The sequence below is a fragment of the Haliotis rubra genome, unplaced genomic scaffold, assembly GCF_003918875.1.
Source record: "Haliotis rubra isolate DU_JTF1 unplaced genomic scaffold, ASM391887v1 Scf134, whole genome shotgun sequence".
In the NCBI taxonomy this organism is placed as follows: domain Eukaryota; kingdom Metazoa; phylum Mollusca; class Gastropoda; order Lepetellida; family Haliotidae; genus Haliotis; species Haliotis rubra.
Window position 1 is genome coordinate 1956190 of NW_025765270.1, and position 21217 is coordinate 1977406.

Here is a 21217-nt window from a genome sequence, read left to right on the forward strand (position 1 = left end):
TCCTCACATAACATAACAGTCAATGTTTCCTCACATAACACAGCAGTCAATGTTTCCTCACATAGCATAACAATCAGTGTTTCCTCACCTAACATAGCAGTCAATGTTTCCTCACATAACATAGCAGTCAATGTTTCCTCACATAACATTACAGTCAGTGTTTCCTCACATAGCATAACAATCAGTGTTTCCTCACCTAACATAGCAGTCAATGTTTCCTCACCTAACATAGCAGTCAATGTTTCCTCACCTAACATAGCAGTCAATGTTTCCTCACCTAACATAGCAGTCAATGTTTCCTCACATAACACAGCAGTCAATGTTTCCTCACATAACATAACAGTCAATGTTTCCTCACCTAACATAGCAGTCAATGTTTCCTCACATAACATAGCAGTCAATGTTTCCTCACATAACATTACAGTCAGTGTTTCCTCACATAGCATAACAATCAGTGTTTCCTCACCTAACATAGCAGTCAATGTTTCCTCACCTAACATAGCAGTCAATGTTTCCTCACCTAACATAGCAGTCAGTGTTTCCTCACCTAACATAGCAGTCAATGTTTCCTCACATAACATAGCAGTCAATGTTTCCTCACATAACATTACAGTCAGTGTTTCCTCACATAACACAGCAGTCAATGTTTCCTCACCTAACATAGCAGTCAGTGTTTCCTCACATAACATAGCAGTCAATGTTTTTTTTCACATAACATAACAGTCAATGTTTCCTCACCTAACATAGCAGTCAATGTTTCCTCACATAACACAGCAGTCAATGTTTCCTCACCTAACATAGCAGTCAGTGTTTCCTCACATAACATAACAGTCAATGTTTTTTTTCACATAACATAACAGTCAATGTTTCCTCACCTAACATAGCAGTCAATGTTTCCTCACCTAACATAGCAGTCAGTGTTTCCTCACATAACATAGCAGTCAGTGTTTCCTCACATAACACAACAGTCAATGTTTCCTCACCTAACATAGCAGTCAGTGTTTCCTCACATAACATAACAGTCAATGTTTCCTCACATAACATAGCAGTCAATGTTTTGAGTCTAATATCAAGTCCGGAATGGGACTCAACCCAACAAAAGTACTTGAATCTGTACTTTACTGAGAAAGTGTGATCCCAAATATAACATATGTTAATATCAACTTGAGGATATTTTCGCTGAAAAGAATCAGCTTCCGTATCTGTGACATCTGTTACTAGTTTGGTTCCTTGATAGCAAATCAACCATTGAAATACTAAATGATATTGTCAAAGAACTGATCAAATGATATTTTTCATAAACACAAACAAATTATTATGTGTGTCATTTTGCTCAGGACAAATGTGCAGTAACGGAACTTTCCGAAAAGAGTCAAGGTTTTAGTCCCGGTGTATCACAAATCATGACAAACTAATAAGCTGCAAGGATCAAGCATAACAATTTTATAATTAACAATGTGACTTCAAATTTACCATAAAACAATAGGACAAGTTTCATGTTTGTTACTTTGCACGTCCAAAGTACTTGGCTAAGTTATCCTGAACTTTCATGCTATCCTCACTTGATAACCTGCAGGACGTTCTGGAGCGATGTACCAGATTGGGTTCCACTAAACAGAGAATTTCCTGAAATGAAACCAACACCTCATCAAGTTCCTCAGACCATTTGAATTGACAATGAAAGGAATAAAACGCTTCTCCATCCACTTCATCCACTTCCAGAACTTGTCCAACGTACCACAGGTCATCATACACTGCAGCAGTAAAAGACTCTACGTCTGGTACCTGTGTTGGATTTAAAGAACCGTCAGCCTCGAGGGCAGTGAGGTCCTGTGATGTCCCAGAAGCTGGAAGAATCTCATATACAGATGCTTCTTTCACCAAAGCCCCAGTCATGGGAACCTCATTGTGGTTTTGTGCGTTACCATTGAAGATGACATGTTTTGTCCAACCATCACAAGGCTGAGGAAGGAATATATTGATAAATCATTTGGATGTTGCCTTAGACATTATTTATTTCATCAAACATATACCATTTCTCTTTTTATATTGTTGAACAGAGAAACGTGAAATCCGATACGTTACCGACAGAATGATCAGAAAACATATTATTTATCAATTCTATTTAATTCACAAACATCCATGCTAATCTACAAGTCAAAGAGCACCCAGTAAGCCAGAAAGACACTGTGATTACCAGCATATGGTGTTACTTTCCTATTTTCATCAGATTCCTCCCACAAATATCTTGATTACGTTTAAAAATCTTCTTCCTGTGTACTTTTTCAGCTGGTAACGTGTCAACTGACAGAGCTCACATCAACTGTGCACATAACGCGTGATTTAATTGTAATTTTCAGTGGGAAATGAAAAAAATACAGATAACGAGTAACGTATCTGTTTGTAACGAATCTGTGTGACAAAACTCGTTTCTGGGTTTGCTTTAGACAGGTGTAAACTGTAATGAGCATATTCGGGTCTGTATGAACTAAGTAAGGTGAGGGCGTTGCATGTGTATATGTTATACCGCAGTGTAAGTTACGTTTCGATTAATTCTAGGTTTCCTGGTAACATATCTGTTCAAAATCTCGCGTACCTTTCATAATTCACTGAAAACATGAAAATTGTCTATTTTACACATCATGGGTAAAGCAAAAGTTATGCTACTCTGCTGGCCTTCAGCGTCTTTTAAAGGTAGTTTTCATTAACAACAATCAGTTATACCTAAACACACCGTGTTTGTAGTAACAGTAACAGTTAATCTGTGTAGAGACAGCATCATTTGCTGTCATTGGTAGAGATTCTTTGGAGGAAAACCATATTCTAGGCTTTTATATTTTACACAGAGCTAGTCGGCAGCATATAAGACAATAACCTGCCTCATACTGATTACAGATGCGATTTTAGACAGGCCATATCTACCAAAGGGTGCTCTGGCGACAGCGTGATTTGTTACATTTGGCCTACTTTAGACAACTGTAAAATACCAAAATTATGGAAACATTGTAATTGTTTTTCGATTTAAAGGTAGATCTCACACTGTTATATGAACATCGACTACAACTGGTGGTTTATATGGCTATTTCAATCGTGAAATCCTAGAGCGACACAAAATGATGGTATTGGTGCCTGTTAGAGGAGAATGAATGTGTAAATATTACTTGTCCATAGGCTAACAAACAACCTGGTCAATGGTAAGATGAGATCGCTTGCCGTCTCCACCATGACGATTACATTCTGTTTTATTTAATATGCCAGACAAACGGCGATGGTATGTAGATATTCTTGTGCGGACCAAAACATCCAGTGATTATGATCACCGATAATTGATCTAACACAAGGAGCCTGACTATTCGTTTCCGTTGGTTGCCTTAAGTGGTACAAGCATGGATTGTTCAATATCATCATAAATTGCATAAATGTACTCTCCAAAATGTAGGATACCTTGATAGATAAATCTTCCCCGTCAGACGAAAGATCAGCTTTGAAATATGACTGCCAGAGATAGAAGAGTTTAGGAACTGAACCCTTTAAAACTCCACAGAACACCCGCAACACTGCACGTGGACCATGCTTGACTTTTGCACATTGGTGAGAGGTTGTCAATTGTCAGCAGTTCGAAGAACATACACAACCATCATCAAGATCAAGTTCAGCTTCACATTGACACCTTTCTTGCCACGTTGAAGACCAAAGTCCGGAGGGGTTACAGACCAGTCCAGATGGAATATCAAGTCAGTAAGATACTATATGTTATAAGTTTATATTCTATTTTATTTGTTATATATCTTATGTTTTTGTTTCCAGAACTCCGGAAAGATGTTCCCGAAGCAGTGCCTTCCAGCCTGTACCGATCTCGAGCCAAGGAAATGCCAAACCTGCCACTCCGGCGCGACGACGTCGATCTCCCCGACAACTTTCCAAAAGACGGCTACCAACGCGGACTTCCTGCTCCAAGCTACTGACCACAACAAGATCATGATATTTGCTACGGATGAAAACCTTCGTCACCTTGCTGCTGCTGCTGATGTATATTATTGTGATGGTACTTTTAGCATGTGTCCTTCTTTATTCTATCAAATGTACACTATACTATACTATACATGCTTTTGTTGAGGGGAAAATGTTTCCTCTAGTGTATGGCCTACTGCCTGATAAGAAACAATCAACCTATGCAGATTTCGGAAGACTTCTCAAGCAGAAGGCAGCTGAGCACAACATCAATCTACGACCTTCAACGTTCTTCCGTGATTTTGAGAAAGGTGCACAGAATGCAGCAACGGAAGTGTTCCAGTTTGAGCTAAAGGGCTGTAAGTTCCATAACAGACAGGCCCTGGTGAAACATGGAAGAAACTATGGACTGCAGGGACCTTACAAGAATGATGACAACGTGCGTACATTTGTCAGGCGTGCATTAGCACTACCTTTGGTTAGGGGGTGTGATGTCGACAACTTTTGGTTTCATGCACTAGAGAGTGTTGATCGGAATGACCAGGGTGTGCAACGGTTTGCCGACTACGTCACCGAGCAGTGGGTTGAGGGTGGCGAGCTGCTGCTCTGGAACCACTTTCATACAGATGGACCTAGAACGACCAATCACGTAGAAGGTTGGCACTCTCATTTAAATGCTCTGTCAGCCTGTCATCCAAACTTGTCCAAGTTAGTGGACCTTCTAAAAAACCATCAGTCCAGGGTGGAAATTACAATTACGGTTCCAGACGTCCCAGGAAGAAGCTGTATCGAGCCCTGGATGATCGTCTTGCAGTGCTGAAGGTGCATCTCGTGAATGGGGCTTACACCCCAGAGGCATATGGGGATATTGTCTCAGACCTGGTTGGTGTCCCTGTGTTGGAATAATGATGTATACTTCTGTAAATTTCTGTACATGTGTATATTTGTATATTCTGTATATTTATGATAACAAATATATTTATTTATGTCTTCAGTAACCATTTTCTGAAAATGTACCTAATGTGTAGAATAGAAAATATACCAAATTGAATTGCTGAAATAAAAATATCGAGATGAAGTATAGTGTGTTAGACCGTTTGTAAGATCGAAACAGACTATAAGTGAATCCCCTGTTATAGGGATTATCGCGCATCGGTGATTTTTTATTCCGAACAAAAGCGTCCGGCAAAACGGGAGCCCCCGTCGTGAGCAATGCCTGGAGGTCTTGCGGGAACAGATAATGGGCACCACGATATGATCATGTTTGCGCCTTTAACTAGACACGCTTGTATTGGTTTGTGTTGTTTATGCAGACTTTGTAGAGTTGTGCTTACTTTGCACCTTGCAATACAATATTCACATTAACCTTTAGCTGCATGTGGTGTTTGTGACATGACCTTTGACCTAGCCAAGGCTACTAATGTGTGCACCTTTACTTCCTCCTCTGGAGGAAGATTGGTACGTCATTCTTTCTCCCCAGAAGGAAGATGAAACTATCACAAACAGCAGATCACCAGTTGCACTCATGGCTGTAACACCCGTGTGAAAGGTAGGGTTAAGATATTCCTCTGATACAGCAAAACACAACTTGTCAATTGACACATAGCATGTTCATATCAATATTGTCAATATCAGTATGTGTTTTTATTGTGATATCAACCTAGATCAACATGTATTGATATCCAGTACGTCAGTTTGTGTTAACGCATATATTTCCTTCCAGCCACGCCATGGTGCTCTCCGTGGGTCTTGTTCTACTTCTTGCAGTAACTTCCACACAGGGTAAGACGGACATATTCTTCACTGTTTATTCATTATATTCAACATAATGACGTATATCATATAAGATTACACGTATTATTCCAGTTTAGGTTAGGTATTAATCCTTAGTTTACGTTAACCAGGGTTTATTGACGTGATGTGGATTTGACAGACTTTATCGCAACTCGAATCACCCTCACACAGAAATGTATCCTCTAGATCCTTCCCGACAGACCACATGTTATAAAGTCATTCTGTTTTCCACTCACTTTCTTACACAAGTAAGTGGAGTGAGTGGCAAAGTGCAAGGGTGTGCATGCGATCTCCCCTGCCGAGAAGAGCGTCCTCAATGCAATGGAGCACAGCTGTCAATAAACCTAGACTAACATCTAGTCTCGGAAATGAACATATTTACAGAAGCAAAATTATTCATAAAATATAATGAAAAAGAGCCCAGAGACTTCCTTCATTTTCAGTATGAAACTGTGGAAATCTAGACTTGCCACCTATTCTAGACTTGCACGAGCTCTCTTGGATATATTTGTTTCAGAGTCTGTATGACAAACTAGCAATAAACTATGACCAGCGTTTTGTAAAACGACTGTTCCGCTCCCAGTATCTTCGCAGTCACAAGAATCTAGAAACGTTTCCCCCGAAATGTATCACGAACTAAACCACTACATTATAGATGAAATGAAATAAAAATAAAAAATAAGAAATACACGAAACAATTTCGCAGTATATTTATGTTTTCGAATTAGACATTTTAAAAACATTTTTTCGTCGTACAAAAGAAATGAATACTGTATTATGTCCAAGCTATCCATGAATTCACTAGGAGGGTGTGGTAGTGATGAAGATATATCGAATTATGTTGATAGAGTTAACGATTTCATAACTGTCATATTAATCAATAAAGTTGATTTTACCTTTTCTCATTCAGCTGTTGAATTTGTTGTTTGTATGTTGTTTGTAAAATCAAAATCAACTTTCTTAAATCAAATATTAAGAAAACGAAAGAGATGGTAGTTGATTTTCGGAAAAGTAAAAGTGAGCTGTTGCCAATGGGGAACATTCCTGGAGTTGCGCCCCCTTGCCCGCCTGGAGCGCTGCGGTAGTTACGGTCCAACAGCAGCTGTCATTCTGACACTGGCATATAGGCCTGCCTATCGGCCAAGCCTAAACTTAAATCGACATTAAACCTACTTTTAACTCTGTGGTTCTTATATTACGAATTACGGAAGCTGGAAGTTGTCCCGACTGACTACTGTTGTCAAAGCACGAAGAACTAGCGTGTCTGGACGAAAAATAATGCTAACAGAACGGTACTGCAGTTATTGTAATATTGCCGTTTCTCGGAATTTCTTATTGAGTAGTTGCTTTGTAAATTCGTCAAACCATTTACTCCCCATTATGTCACATTACACAGAGCATTAATGCCGTGGTAATAGTTGTTAGAACATAGGATTAATGTACACTGAAATTAGCGTTACACAAATAACGTTAGCGCTGACCTGATTACGCGCACAACATAAGTGCTTCAGTTTTCGTTCACGTAAACAACCTATGTTCATAGCCTATAACGCTTTGGGATGCAATGGAAAGAGGAAATGCTATGGCAACGGAACATAAATCATTTTCATCGAATTAACGACTCGCTGACAGTGTGTTCAACAATATATATTACACCCATTCACTCGATAAATAAGCTCACAACTTCCGGTTAATTGTTTCTACATACATATTTAAAGGACCGTTCATAAATTAGTGAGGTGGGTGTTGTGATGATTTTTATGTACAATGTGAATGACCTCCCTATAATTCATGTACAAAGTAAGTCACACCCCCTTTGCATATGTCATATTCAAAATCAATTAAACCCACCCCATAATTTTAAGCATAATATTTTTTATGTACAAATTTACTTACACACACACACACCATATTGGCATATTGCTTGCACAATATATTTCTAAGTATCATTTGGGACTCCACCCCAATCTGTACCATTTTAAAGGCTGTCTCTTCTCAACACAAATAACCAGTATCTGAATGATAGATCACATTTTGAAAACACAAGAATATTATTTGAAATTGTGTTTCAGGTGTTGTCAAATAATGTAACTAAGCATGAGTGAATTACTGAAATATTATAAACACATTGAACCATTACTGGAGGTCGCAACTATATGATGCCAGAAGCAAGGGGTATCGGGTACATTGTCTTTTAAGGTGGGAGCCTTTTAAATTTGAATACAAATATTTCACATTTGTTATTCCAGCATGTGTGAAGGGTTTGCAAATTACATCAAGGCTCATCACAATTATAATGGACTCACAGTGTCAGTGAACACAGTGTGTATTTGAAATACTGAAACAAGGAATAATTTAAGTTTTAAATGGTAGTCTAAATGGTACAATTGAGATTCTACAATACTTAAGGTTATTCTCCTGTGTCAATTATCATCAGACAAAAATCAACAAAGTCTGGGTTGTCATTTCAGTTTTTATTGTTCAACATATTATATTCTGCATGTACGGACATTCATAAATATAGACATTCATACAGTAAAAAATGATGGTCTCCTTTGAAGAACCTTGATTAACACTTACATCAGATGCATGTTGATGTTTTCCACACTGACAATCATACTGTCAATACTGCTGTACAGATAATTTAGGTGACATGCATATGCGCCAAAAATGGAAGTACAACAGTGAAGTCTGAATACTTTGACAGTCCTGTGTAAATGAAAATTGCTGCAGCACTAAGCATAATAGTTAGTACTGGAAGCACTGCATGTTTGTCTCTGTGTTGATATACAGGTACTTTCATATTTGGCCTGTGCCCAGTCTGGAGAGAAAATGTTTGGCTCAATATTCTTGCCATCAAAATCATCATGGGTGATTGTTTCCTCCCCAGCGACCTCACTAAAGTTACATTCAACATCACAAGTATCCACCAGCATTAAGTGGGTCAGCTGATACAGTCCAGGGAAAGAATTGGTCATACAACATCTGTTTCTCTCTGTTGCCTCAGACGTATTCATCCTGGAAAACATCAGTGGAGTATTACTATCCAAACTGATACAGGGTAATATTATCTCATGACTGCCAGTTATGAGAAAATGTACCATTATCAGATTTAAGTTACTATTGTAGAAAAAGACATGTCACATAATGAACATATTCATTCCGATAGGTCAAAGGTGGAAAACATTATTCTTAACAAATGTTTCAACTACGGAGAAGCATAATTTAAATATGCTGACATTTTTTTCTCTGAGTGGCATTTAAAAGTTGGTGTGATGAACAACAAGGAGAGTTCTATGGATATACAACTTCTTTAATATAATATGAGCAACATTGTGGTGTAGCTACTAACGCCGTTATCAAGCAAGTAACTCTCCTAGTTAAAATTTTTTCTGATACAAAGAAGTGTGTTCAACAAGTACACCAGACATTATTCAGACAAATTCATATCAAAAGTAAACAAACACTAACCTGTAGCATGTGTATTCTGGAATCACCTGGGCCTCATCGTTGGGGACAACAGGCACCTGTAGGGAGATGTAATGTGATGCATTAAAGGGGAAAAGTCAATTGTGTATTAGCATTCTTGGTAAATTTTAATTCAACAATGAAGGGAGCAAAGGTGTTATTGTCAAACATAAACAACTTTGCACAATCATGTATATAATGATGCTAACTTGCTTTTTAAAGCAAGAAGAAAATGAAAGTTAACCCACAGGTTCACATGAAAATTTACTTGTGAAATGCCAATTACCTTAAAACATTGAAAATAATAATTTGGGGTTCCAATTTACTTGCCTACTCTACCTACCAGTCATCAGGAGATATAAGCATATGTGAAAATATCACAAACATTAGAATTTTAAGTAAATTACTCAAGGTAACTGACAACTGTATTTAAGATGCATGACCAGGTGTTGTATGAGAGACGACAAGCAGGTAAAATCAACAGGCCATATCACGTGATGAATGCTTTGCTTAGATATAATTGAAATATAGTTGAAAATAAATTCAATAGATTAACCTGAAATTAGAATGCAATAGCTGTGTTCAAGTACGGTGGAACATTTTGAAATAATGTTTACAATGAATAAAGCCTAACTACTACAGAAACTGTTTTATCATGTTTATAGCTTCACTGAGGTGCCGATTTCAAACGATAACATGAGTGGCATTCTACAGATGGTCACGCCTTGGGCTGCACCATTTGTAAAGCGAAAAGTGTACTGTACGTTTTGATTATTACTACAGTAAGAGGCCCCTAATGTTTCGCGTGAACAGTTCTGTACAGCATGTGTCCCTCTTAAGCAACACATTCTTTTTCCCTGAATCGATTCAAAACCCCTGCTCGTAATTTCGGTTGGCATGCACGTTAACTAAATTTGGCAAGGAGAATAACAATAACAACGTTTTCTTCAAACTGTAAAAGATACAAAATACGTGGTACTTACCATAATTAGTTACAGTAACAAAATCGCTCTGTCAGAAGAGGAAATGGCACACAACACTGAGAGTGAGACCAGCAAGAGCTGACTGCTACCTCGTCATGCTTTTTGTTTCATTCGTCGCTACTTTGAATGATAGTCAACCACCACTTCAGCAAGTTTTGACCTCTCGGACACGTCGAACCTCTATTGCAGCATCCCGAGGCACGGCAGCACGTTTCAGGCATCGTAATATTGCTGCGCATTTGAAATCGACCGTGCAACAAACTTTGAACGCCATCATTATGCCGGAAGTACACTTAGGACCGTAGTGATTGGCGCCATCTCTTGGCGAAGCTGTAAAGGGAGATAACTGAGGAATGTTCCCCATTTCTCCATGTTTTCATGCAACTGATGCTGCAGTTGCTGTTCACAAGGACCAGGGCCTAGATTTCCGAAGCTGTCTTAGCGCTAAGATAGTCGTAAGTTAAAGTTAATGTATGGCACTTACGACAATCTTAGCACTTGGAGAGCTTCGAAAATCTAGTCCCAGCCCTATAAAATGCACCCCCAAACCTGGTTGAAACATTCACATTACAACGTCAGCAGGATGCCCCTTCTCACCACAGCTCAGAGGAAAATGGCGCTAGGAAGACTTGAAGATGGCCACACTGCACAAGCCGTTGCAAATCACTCCCAGGTCAACGTTCGGACCATTTACAGGCTGCAGCAACGTTTCCGGGCCACCAACACCACAATGATCGCCCCCGTACTGGCAGACCAAGGGTGACCAAACGACGACAAGACCGCCATGTTGTGCGACAGCATGAGTAGTATATACAGTGGGGGTACGAGATCACTTTTGCCAAAGGCCTCTGTAAAGCTTTATTTCATAGATAAAGCCTTTATCAGGCCCCGATCTCTTCCCCAGTGTATATACCACTTCTGAATCCCCCAACCAACTTCCTGGTCACTATGGCCTTAAATCGCTATTTGGGTGGCAACATGGTGCCGTGAGGTATGATCAATAATTCCTCTCTGACGAACCCCCTCAGCAGCCCCAACCAACTTCCTGGTCACTATGACCTCGAACCAACACCTACATCATGTTGACCTCGACGAAACAGTTTAATGTGAATCGCCTATGATCTCTTTGTTCTTCGTAATGAAGGCTTGCCACGCTTGTTGTACCCCTTGTTCTATGTACTTTTTTTTCTCGTCTTCGCTGACGGCAGTCTTACGAGACTTGGACCGGATCTCTTGCTTCATCTCGTGGTACTTGGTGAGTTCATAGAGGACCAAACGAAACTCCTCCTCGGAGACTTTACTGTCAGTGAGTGCGGTGGAGATGTGGTCGCTTACCATGTTCAGCTTTGCTTCGGCCAGAACCCTGATCTCATCGTGCTTCAATGCTTTACGATGCAGTCAGCGGGATGCAAACTTAAACACCAACCCCCCAACCCTGACACCCCAGCTGTTATTTCGATGCCTAGCACTATTGGTGCAGCTACGATGGTGGCCAACAACCCGACACCTACCGCCCCTAGTCCCATGCTGGTTGTCATAAGGGCGTTATCAACCCCATCCACGACATTGAAAGCCCTATGGTACGTCTTGCATAATGCTGCCCGTCTGTCGCGGTCTTGTTCTAGTTGGCATTTTATGTCGCATAACTGCCTCAAGCAGAACCCGTCTACAGTTTCCAGTGTCTTCGTTACTTCTTCTACGACTGGGTACAGGCCCATCCTGTGTATAATATATTATGAGATAAGATTTAATTGTGTGATACTTAACTCTTGCCCTGTGTACCTGAGGCTTATAAGGCTTAGATCATCGTACAGGGATATAGGTGAGAGGCTAATAGGCGACTCTGTGGATACCTCAATGTCCCCGATGCATAAGGGGGTAGTAAACCCCGAGGGCCCCAGGTGTACGACGATACGGCAACGTTGGTCACTGAGGCCCATCCAGCGTAGTGTCAACCTGGGTAGGAGTTGTCGTTCTGCCCTCCTAAAAATGGCCTTGAGAAAGACTTCTATGAAGAGTGTGGAGCTTGGTTTCATAGCCATTAGCCCCAATTGGGAATCGCCTATGCCAACCTTAACTCTGCCTCCGTGTCTGTAACTAACATGTTACCCGAGTGATCCGGTATTTGGGAGACTCCTATATCACGGAGATGCGGGGTGAACACCCCAAGCAAGATACCGTTGTTCTTAACCTCGGAGACAGGACCATTTACATTGAAAGAGATGTAAGGTGAGGTGAAAGCAATGTTGATCAACCACTCAGGCTCCTTAGAGGCTGCCAGCCACACCCGCTCGTACACGTCACCTTTCAAATACAGGCCATACAAGACGCCTTCCCCGTCGAGCCGATCGAACCCCTCTGTGTCTCCTAGGTCCCCGAGTGTGATGTTGGGACGATGATTGTTCATTGCTGTACTACTATCACAAGATAGTTTCCAACTGTCTTTCTGATAGTAGTTCAGGGGTGCACCTCACCCCCATGAAGTGTATGTTGTCGGGTAGGAAGTTCTTGGTGAGTGATATCGTGTCTTCCACGGTCACGGTGACCCCCTGCAGACTGGTGTGGGCGTCGACGCCCACCGGCACGTAAACAGTGCAAACGTGATACTGGTGTTCTTTGACCCACCGGAGTTTGATCCCCTTCACGACTTCGACTTCGCGCTGCGATGGTTCACCTAGGTAGACTTGGAGTACGCCGGTAGACTCTCCAGGATGTTGACCATGCGTTCGAATTCAGACACCACCTGCAACCACACGTTTTGCGTCCCGGGCTTGCGCGACAGCATGTGGGCTGCCATACAGGAGAGTGGGCTGATGACTACGCTACGCCTCTGCGTCGGGACGTAAGCCATGAGCAGGGTCCCATTGTTCACGACTTTGTTTAGGTAGTTGTCTTTCTCCGTGAACACGTAGGGGGAGCCGAGCCTAATGTTGAGAAACCAGTCGACTCAAGAGGGTAACAACACCCACTTGTCTTCGTCGGTGAAGACGAGGGCATACGGCTTGTTTCGGGCGACGTTTGTGCTCTGGACGTCTTCTAGGTCGAACAGTTTGCCATCGAACGATGGGTATACCGACCATCTATCATCACCAATGTGGACTAGGTCGAGCTGAGTGTTGAGGGCCACTCCTGATGTATCGACCGTCGTTGTACTTCTCCGTCTTCACCAGTACGCCTCTCAGCAGCGTTGAAGGGCGTTCGGCCTGAATGTTGTCTGTCGTGCTCAGCTGATCGAGATGAATGCACAGCTCGCGGTACGGGACTAGGTCGGGTACCTTCGTACCCATGACGGTGACCGGTATAGGCTTTTGCAGTGATGAACGTGAAGGCAGTCCACGCTTGGTTCAATGCCCCTATGCAGTTCTGGCAGAACCAACTCAACTTCGCTGTGTGGTGCGCTGCAACGGGGTGCGGCTTGACGCTGACCGACACTCGGCGAGGCCCGCTGGGTTGGTCTGTGTTCATGTTTCACATGTACTACCAGGTCAGGCGTATCCTCAAAGAGATCAGTGCTCCGCTCCCACAGGACAAAGCATGGGACGCGGCAAACAACCCGTACGACCGACGGGCCTACGAACGCGTTTGCAATGAATTCGAACTAGACCGAAGACAGATTGGCGTTTGCCGGGGCCGAACCACGGGTTGGGTATTCAATATGATGGGGTGCGGCCCGTGAAAGAAGTCAGTGATGACTTACTGAAACGAGATGTACTACGCCAGGACTTTGCTTTGTCGAGTAATGAATGGCGAGATGATCGTATGAACTTTAAAGGTGGTGTTGCTTTCACCGTCCAGAAAGTGGAGCAGCCCAAGGACGAGACTCCGTGGACAATTGGAAAAGGTTCATGCTTGAACAACTCGATTCGAACGTATGTGTGGGCGCTGGTGGGTGCGCAGGCACAAACGCGTTCCAGCATCGTGGGCACCAGGACTGGTTACGACATGCAGAGACAGTTCGTGGCCAACGTCGAGGATGCTATCACTAGACCGGTCGACCTGCCGAGTGCCATCCAACGCTACCAAAACGTGTTGGAATACGCCTGGTCGAAAGTCGACTACGTGTTCGACGTGGGACTGTACCACCCCCGGAGCGCAGGGTTTGACCCGCACCCCCACAGCCACTTCCACCAGTAGTAAAACCACGCTAGTGGTCGCTGGGATCGCGGTCGGCCTCATCTGGTTAAAAACTCCTTAGCCGCGACGTACACCAGCCCGGCCATGGCGACAATGGCTGCCCACAGGTTTTGCCCGAGCCATGTGGCTGTTTAAGCAAGCGTACTCACGAGACAATGCTACCCAGGATGCCGGGCAGGGCTTCAGCGGCCTTACCCGCAAGTTTAGCCAGGGCCTCCCTGAGAGATTTCAGGTGCCCTCTCACCCAGTCTCTGGCGTCGCCACCAGTTGGGGGTGTTGGTGTACCTCCACCCATCAGCGACACGACCAGGGTTGATATGATGAAGCCCAATGCAGTCAGAATGCTGTCGATGGTGATCCCTTGCTCTCGGAAGAGGATTCGGATCCTGTCAGCTAGCGTGGTGTCCTGATAGAGGACTCGATCGATGGTTTCCCACACGCGGCTGATCTGGGACTGAAGCTGGTCTTGGAAGGAGGACATCGCTTCCAGCCAGGTCGACCTTTCCTCTTCCAGGTTGCGTATTCGTTCCATGATCCGACGTCGGCTGGACTCGTCCTCCGCTTCACCGAGTTTGGTTCTTTCACGGGTGATGTGTTCATTGATCGCGTCCAGTTTGGCCGTGTTGTCCACGAGTGACCCACTAATGGTTTGCATGGCCTTGTCCAGCCCTCTCAGTTCTCGAACGGTAAATTTGAGCCCAGTTAAGGGTTTGTTATGGTACGTGTCCAACAGTTGTTCGATGGCACATTGGGGCTCATCGTTGAGTTCGGCCCTGGTAGCTTGCAGATCTTGGACGACCTTCGGGGGAAGCTTGGGGCTGTGCGCCACCGTAATCTATGAGGCCTAGTTCATCACGGATACCCCCATGGTGACTGATGAGTGTCGATAAGGCAAGCGGTTCTCTCGTGCGCACGTTCATGAGATTGATCTTCTGGTTAGCCTTCAATCGCAGCGTGCCGTTCTCGTTGAGGGTGAACCTGGAATAGTCTCGTCCCAACGCCTCGACGTTGTGCCTACGCTTCAACGCGTCCTAGTAGTCGTTGACGGTCTGCTTCAGGAGTTTGTTGCCCAAGGTGAACGAGGTTTCCTCTTCCCCGACCGAGTGGGCACTATCATCCAACAAGTCATCCATCTGGATGTTATCGTAACCACCTTCAGCCATTATATTTAATTATGTTAAACTTATATATTTCATGTATATAACAATGTCATACGGTAGGAAGCTAGACCCTTTCCGGAGATCAAGGGAGCCTCTAGGCGCCAGAGCCGTGCACCAGTCGGTGACCATCACCAACAATCCCAGCAAGATAGACCAGAACCAAACGCTGTTGGTTCGATTCCCCAACCTGGCGAGAACGACCTCATCATGCCCGGCACGGTTCGACTGGCCTTCAACCTCACGTTGACCTCCGGCTACGACAAACGCGAGCTCGTGGGGAACGTAGATCGGGCCATCGTCAAGAAGACCACAATCAAGATCAGCGGCAACGAGGTGCTGAGCATCGACTACAGCGACTTGTTTCACTGCTACGGGAACCTCTGGAAAAGCGAGGGAGAACATGTCATCGACGTGTACCAAAGCGTCAGTAAGTACCTTGACTCCTCACTATCCATGGAAGATCACGTGAGCCACTGCTGCAAGGTCAGTCATTACCACCTGAGGAACATCAGTGCCATCAGACATTTGCTGACGAGAGACGCAGCTGCCTCCCTCGTGAGATCTCTGATATTCTCTCGATTAGACTTTTGCAACAGTTTGCTCTATGGAATCACCAAACAACAAACAAATCTGCAGCACATCTAAAACTATGCTGCCAGATTGGTCACTCGGACGAACATAAAGGCACACATCACACAAGTACTAAACTCGCTTCACTGGCTTCGCATTCCTGAGCGAATCATTTTCAAAATACTATCACACACTTACCAAGCTGTCCATGGTACTGGACCTGCCTATCTGAGTGATCTGACTGTCTCCTACCTCCCTTCAAGAACTCTACGCTCTAGTCAACAACAGCTCCTTCGGGTGCCTGTCACCAAACTTAAAACTTTCGGCTCCAGATCCTTTTCTGTCTCAGCCGCTACTCTCTACCCAAATCACTGAAGTTGATTCCATCTCTTGAAACTTTTAAATCCAGTCTTAAATCCTACCTTTTCAAGCACTATACCATAACTCATACCACTGTGGAGAACTCAACTGCCTCTGTTTCCATCGTTTGAGGCAATGCGCTTTGAGCATACCTTATTGGCGTGGATATAGCGCAATATAAGTGCCATTATTATTATTATGATTATTATTAAGTCAACTCGGTTGCGCGTTGGGTATGGCTTCACGGCAGACAAGCTTGACAAGATCCCCGCGGGTGAAAAGGCAGTTGCCGAAGCGTACAGGAACAGGCTCTGCGTGCTGCTCGACTTTGAGTTCCTCACTGGGCATGCACCGTTTTACCAGGCCAGACTTGAATACGAGCTCACGTTCAACGACTACAGCAAAGTCGTGCGTATGCCGAACGGTGATGAGGCCAGTTACACACCATCGACAACATCTCTCTGGAGTTCGACATGGTCACTAGCCAAAATGGCGAGAGTGGTTGGGGAAAGCGTGGTTGGGGAAACAAGCCCTGTGGCAATCTACCTTCCGGCACCACACTACATGCCTAGAAGAAAGTTCGTTGTGCCAAAGCCCAATAGCGTCCACCTGGCCGATCTTGTTCCTACCCCACGGCAAGAGGTACAAGTATGCCCTAACCGTCGTTGACGTGGCCAGCCGCTACAAAGAAGCTGAACCCTTAATCGGTCCAGGTAGCCCGCGGGTTCGAGCGCATATACAAGCGCAGTCCCCTGACATGGCCCACAGAGCTGCAAGTTGATCCCGGACGGGAGTTCATGGGTGCAGTTTCACAACTGCTAGCCAAGCATGGCGTCCAAGTCAGGCGTGGCGCGACCGGAGCTCATCGCAGCCAAGCCATAGTCGAGAGATTCAATCGGACTTTTGCCGAGCGCTTATTCGGGCACCAGTATGCGAGAGAGATGGCCAACCCGGGGGAGACGATCGACGGAATGGGTAGCGCGGCTACCCCAATTGGTGTCGGCTATCTACCAAGAAACCGGCCGACGCTATCAAACTGAAATCAGTGACGGCCGAATCGGCTGCACCATCGCGTGGGAAGGAGAAACATATACCCGACCGGGTTCTCGTGAGGTACCTCTACCAGCTGGGGAAACACGAAGGAGACACTCGGAAACGGGCCACCGACCCGACATGGTCGGTAAAGACTTACAGCATAGATAAAGTGGACATGAAAGCCGACGAACCGAACTTGTACTACTTGAAAGACGGGCCGCTGAGGGGGTTCGTCAGAGAGGAATTATTGATCATACCTCACGGCACCATATTGCCACCCAAGTAGCGATTCAAGGCCATAGTGACCAGGAAGTTGGTTGGGGGGATTCAGAAGTGGTATATACACTTGGGGACTTGGGGGGGGAGAGAGATCAGGTCCTGATAAAGGCTTTATCTATGAAATAAAGCTTTACAGAGGCCTTTGGCAAAAGTGATCTCGTACCCCCACTGAATATACTACTGCATGTGCAGAATCCCTTCTTGCAGGCATCCGAAACAGCATGCCAGATAGTGGGAACACACTGAAGACCAGTCAGTACTCGTACAGTACGCCGACGTCGTAACAGCGGGAACATCCATTGCCGTAGACCTTACCGGGGACCTATCCCAATCCCTCGTCATCGGCGTGAACGTCTACTGTTTGCCCTACAACGCCAAAACTGGTGATACAGGCAATGGAGAACTGTTCTGTGGATGAGAGTCGGTACTGCGTATCAACTGCAGATGGCAGAACAAGAATATGGCGACAACGTCGCCAGCGTGACTCACACCAATGTGTTATGGAAAGAGACACATGGGGAGGTGCAAGCATCATGGTATAGGGTGGAATAGGCCTGAACCAGAGAGTGGGTCCTGTGTTGTTCCGGAACCTTGGTAGAGGGAGAGGTGGCGGCATCACAGCAGTACGCTACATCGACCAAGCTCTCAGACCCCACGTCACACCACATTTCGCACGTCACCGGAACAACATTTTCCAGCATGATAACGCCCGGGCCCATACTGCCAGAGCTACACGGGACTTCCTACAGCAGAACGGTGTCAACATTATGCAGTGGCATAGTTGAATAGTTCAATATGTCCACGATTATATCATCAAGACACAAGGCTTCAAATTTTCTCAGGAAAATACTTAAATTAACTCAACAACCTTCTCATGATTGATTTATAATCCTACAATAGCTTGTTAGACACTCACAACTGTAACTCTCTAATTATGACTACTTAGAGAATAGTTGTATTTGATGTATACTTAAAAATATATTTATGCAATAGTCAATTATGCAATAACAAATCTCTGCAATCGTGATAACATTTAGAAATCTGCAAACTCCCTGTCCCCGAGATGCTTGCCATCACCCAGTCGGAGAGGCGTCTATCGCCGAACACAGTTTTATTTCTGTATTTCTCTCTCACATACCAATTGTAACAGTTGTTTCTATGCGCATAATGTAAGAAATGAAATCCCCCACCCGGAAGAGGTCATATTTCGCTTGATAAACAGAAAGTCGATGATCATAAAAAACTATCCGAAAGCAGACATCGGGCATCACATTATACGGAAGTACTCATTTATCTGAAATAACCAACGTATCTATGTACCGTGCATCTCTCAATAAAGGCAGTCTGTCCATGGATAATGTTTGGGAAATATGGTCAAAACAATCAAACAATGTCTTCACAACGTTGTCATTGCCGTTTATACATAACAAGCCGGCTGAGGGCATTTCACAGGCTTCAACAGGAACTTCATCGTATGTCTGGTTTGACATTTCGCTTACCGGCTTACTAAAAACTGTTAAACCCTGACATATGATTGGATAATATAATACAGGAACATTGATTGTAGCAATAGGACAATGATGGTAATATTAACCTCTCAGTTACAGTAACCAAACCAATAACTAGGACAAGTGTAACATATGTTATATTTGGGATTACACTTTCTCAGTAAAGTACAGATTCTAGCACTTTTTGGGTTGGGTCCCATCCGGGATTCGAACCCACACCCTCAGAGTCAGGCACCTAATAGAAGTACTGTTGAACAACGCATAACACTGTCTCATAACAATAGACAGAGAATTGCTACACAACTGCTTTACCATACAGCCTATGCTGTAACCTGTGCCACTGCTTGTATCTACAGTCTCAGTCGCCTTTACAGCTTTACGTCATATCTCCCTTCACTCAACTCCATTTCACCCAACACACTAGCGCTGAATATAATTCCGGAGACATTTTGAACGAAAGGAATTATCAATATACATTGAACTTGGAGACATTATTTTGGATAACATTGATAAACCTGTCATAAATATATCGAACCACGTATTTGACAATATTGAATTCTACACACTTCTATTTTATATTATTTTTACCTGACCATTTCCCTCCAAATGATATTAGAATGAGGTCTGATTAATAATGTCCACGAAACTCTCATATGTGTTTTTCATGTAAGAACTTTTACTCTAACTGTATGTTTGACCGAAAACATATGACAATGCAATATAACATTTTCGGCATATTTTACTTTCATGGTGAACAATTTAACTGCCATTACTAAACCGGACATGTTTGTAATCAGCGTTAAGTCTTAATCTGCTCGAGGAATGATAATCTTCCTGTGTCATTACAAACAATCAAACCAATGGCTGATAATACGGAAATATTTGCCAATGTGTAATCTATAATGTAATTCTTTATTTGGTCTAGTTTAATCTACAGTACACATATGAGGTCGTTCAAAAGCTTCAGTTATACCCTTACGTGATGCATGGTGTGGCATTGTAAATGAAACTAAATATGTTTAGCGAAAACATTTTAACATTTAATCACAGACCATGTTTAAAAGTTGAGGAATATCACATGGTATCTTACACGACGCTTCATCGTAAGACTAATTGATCCCATGAAAGGGGAAATTAGCTTTTCAATTCAATATTTTTCAAATTCAGTTTTCATTCGCGGATGTCAAGTACCCACCAGTAGTGCAGGTAGCGTATAGTACTGATAGTTGTATGTCTTGCTATGTAACATACATGGAAGGAATCACGGACTATGACCAGATCAATGGTTAACGTGTCTATTTGACTACTTTACAGCGGCAGAGTGACAAGGAGGTGTATAGTACTGATAGTTGTATGTCTTGCTATGTAACATACATGGAAGGAATCACGGACTATGACGAGATCAATGGTTAACGTGTCTATTTGACTACATTACAGCGGCAGTGTGACAAGGAGGTGTATAGTACTGATAGTTGTATGTCTTGCTATGTAACATACATGGAAGGAATCACGGACTATGACGAGATCAATGGTTAACGTGTCTATTTGACTACTTTACAGCGGCAGTGTGACAAGGAGGTGTATAGTACTGATAGTTGTGGCTGTCTTGCTATGTAACATACATGGAAGGAATCACGGACTATGACGAGATCAATCGTTAACGTGTCTATTTGACTACTTTACAGCGGCAGTGTGCAGGGACCGCCAGGAGTGTTCAGACTGCGACAAGAGAGGACATTGTACAAACAGAATGTAACACTGGGTATTCCTTGACCTGTTCTGTCAAACAAAATGTAACAAAGCCTGCAAGAATGATGTATGTAAGACGACTTCTAGGACAGGCGTGGGGAAATGTACTGACGGTTGTATCCATGGTTACGATGGAATAAACTGCAAAATTAAATGTAAGAGTTACTATGAATTAACTAAGGCCTACTGCCTGATGTAGTGCAGTCAACACTGTAAGTTTGTATCC

General features: G+C 43.4%; 1 protein-coding gene and 2 long non-coding RNA genes across 3 annotated transcripts; 2 read left to right on the forward strand and 1 right to left on the reverse strand.

Annotated features, from left to right (window-relative positions):
- The first annotated feature begins 4123 nt into the window (after nt 1-4123).
- Nucleotides 4124-4771, forward strand: LOC124267856. The gene has a single exon (XM_046702848.1). It carries the CDS (start codon nt 4124-4126, stop codon nt 4769-4771), a length of 648 nt encoding a protein of 215 aa, XP_046558804.1.
- Nucleotides 4772-5457: 686 nt separating this feature from the next.
- LOC124267830 lies at nt 5458-21009 on the forward strand. The gene is made up of 3 exons (XR_006896139.1): nt 5458-5500; nt 5675-5733; nt 20928-21009. It is a non-coding gene; the product is annotated as an uncharacterized LOC124267830 (long non-coding RNA).
- Nucleotides 8615-10555, reverse strand: LOC124267829. Its single transcript, XR_006896138.1, has 3 exons — nt 10197-10555; nt 9217-9272; nt 8615-8763 (listed from the first exon to the last, which is right to left on the reverse strand). It is a non-coding gene; the product is annotated as an uncharacterized LOC124267829 (long non-coding RNA).
- Nucleotides 21010-21217: the final 208 nt, after the last annotated feature.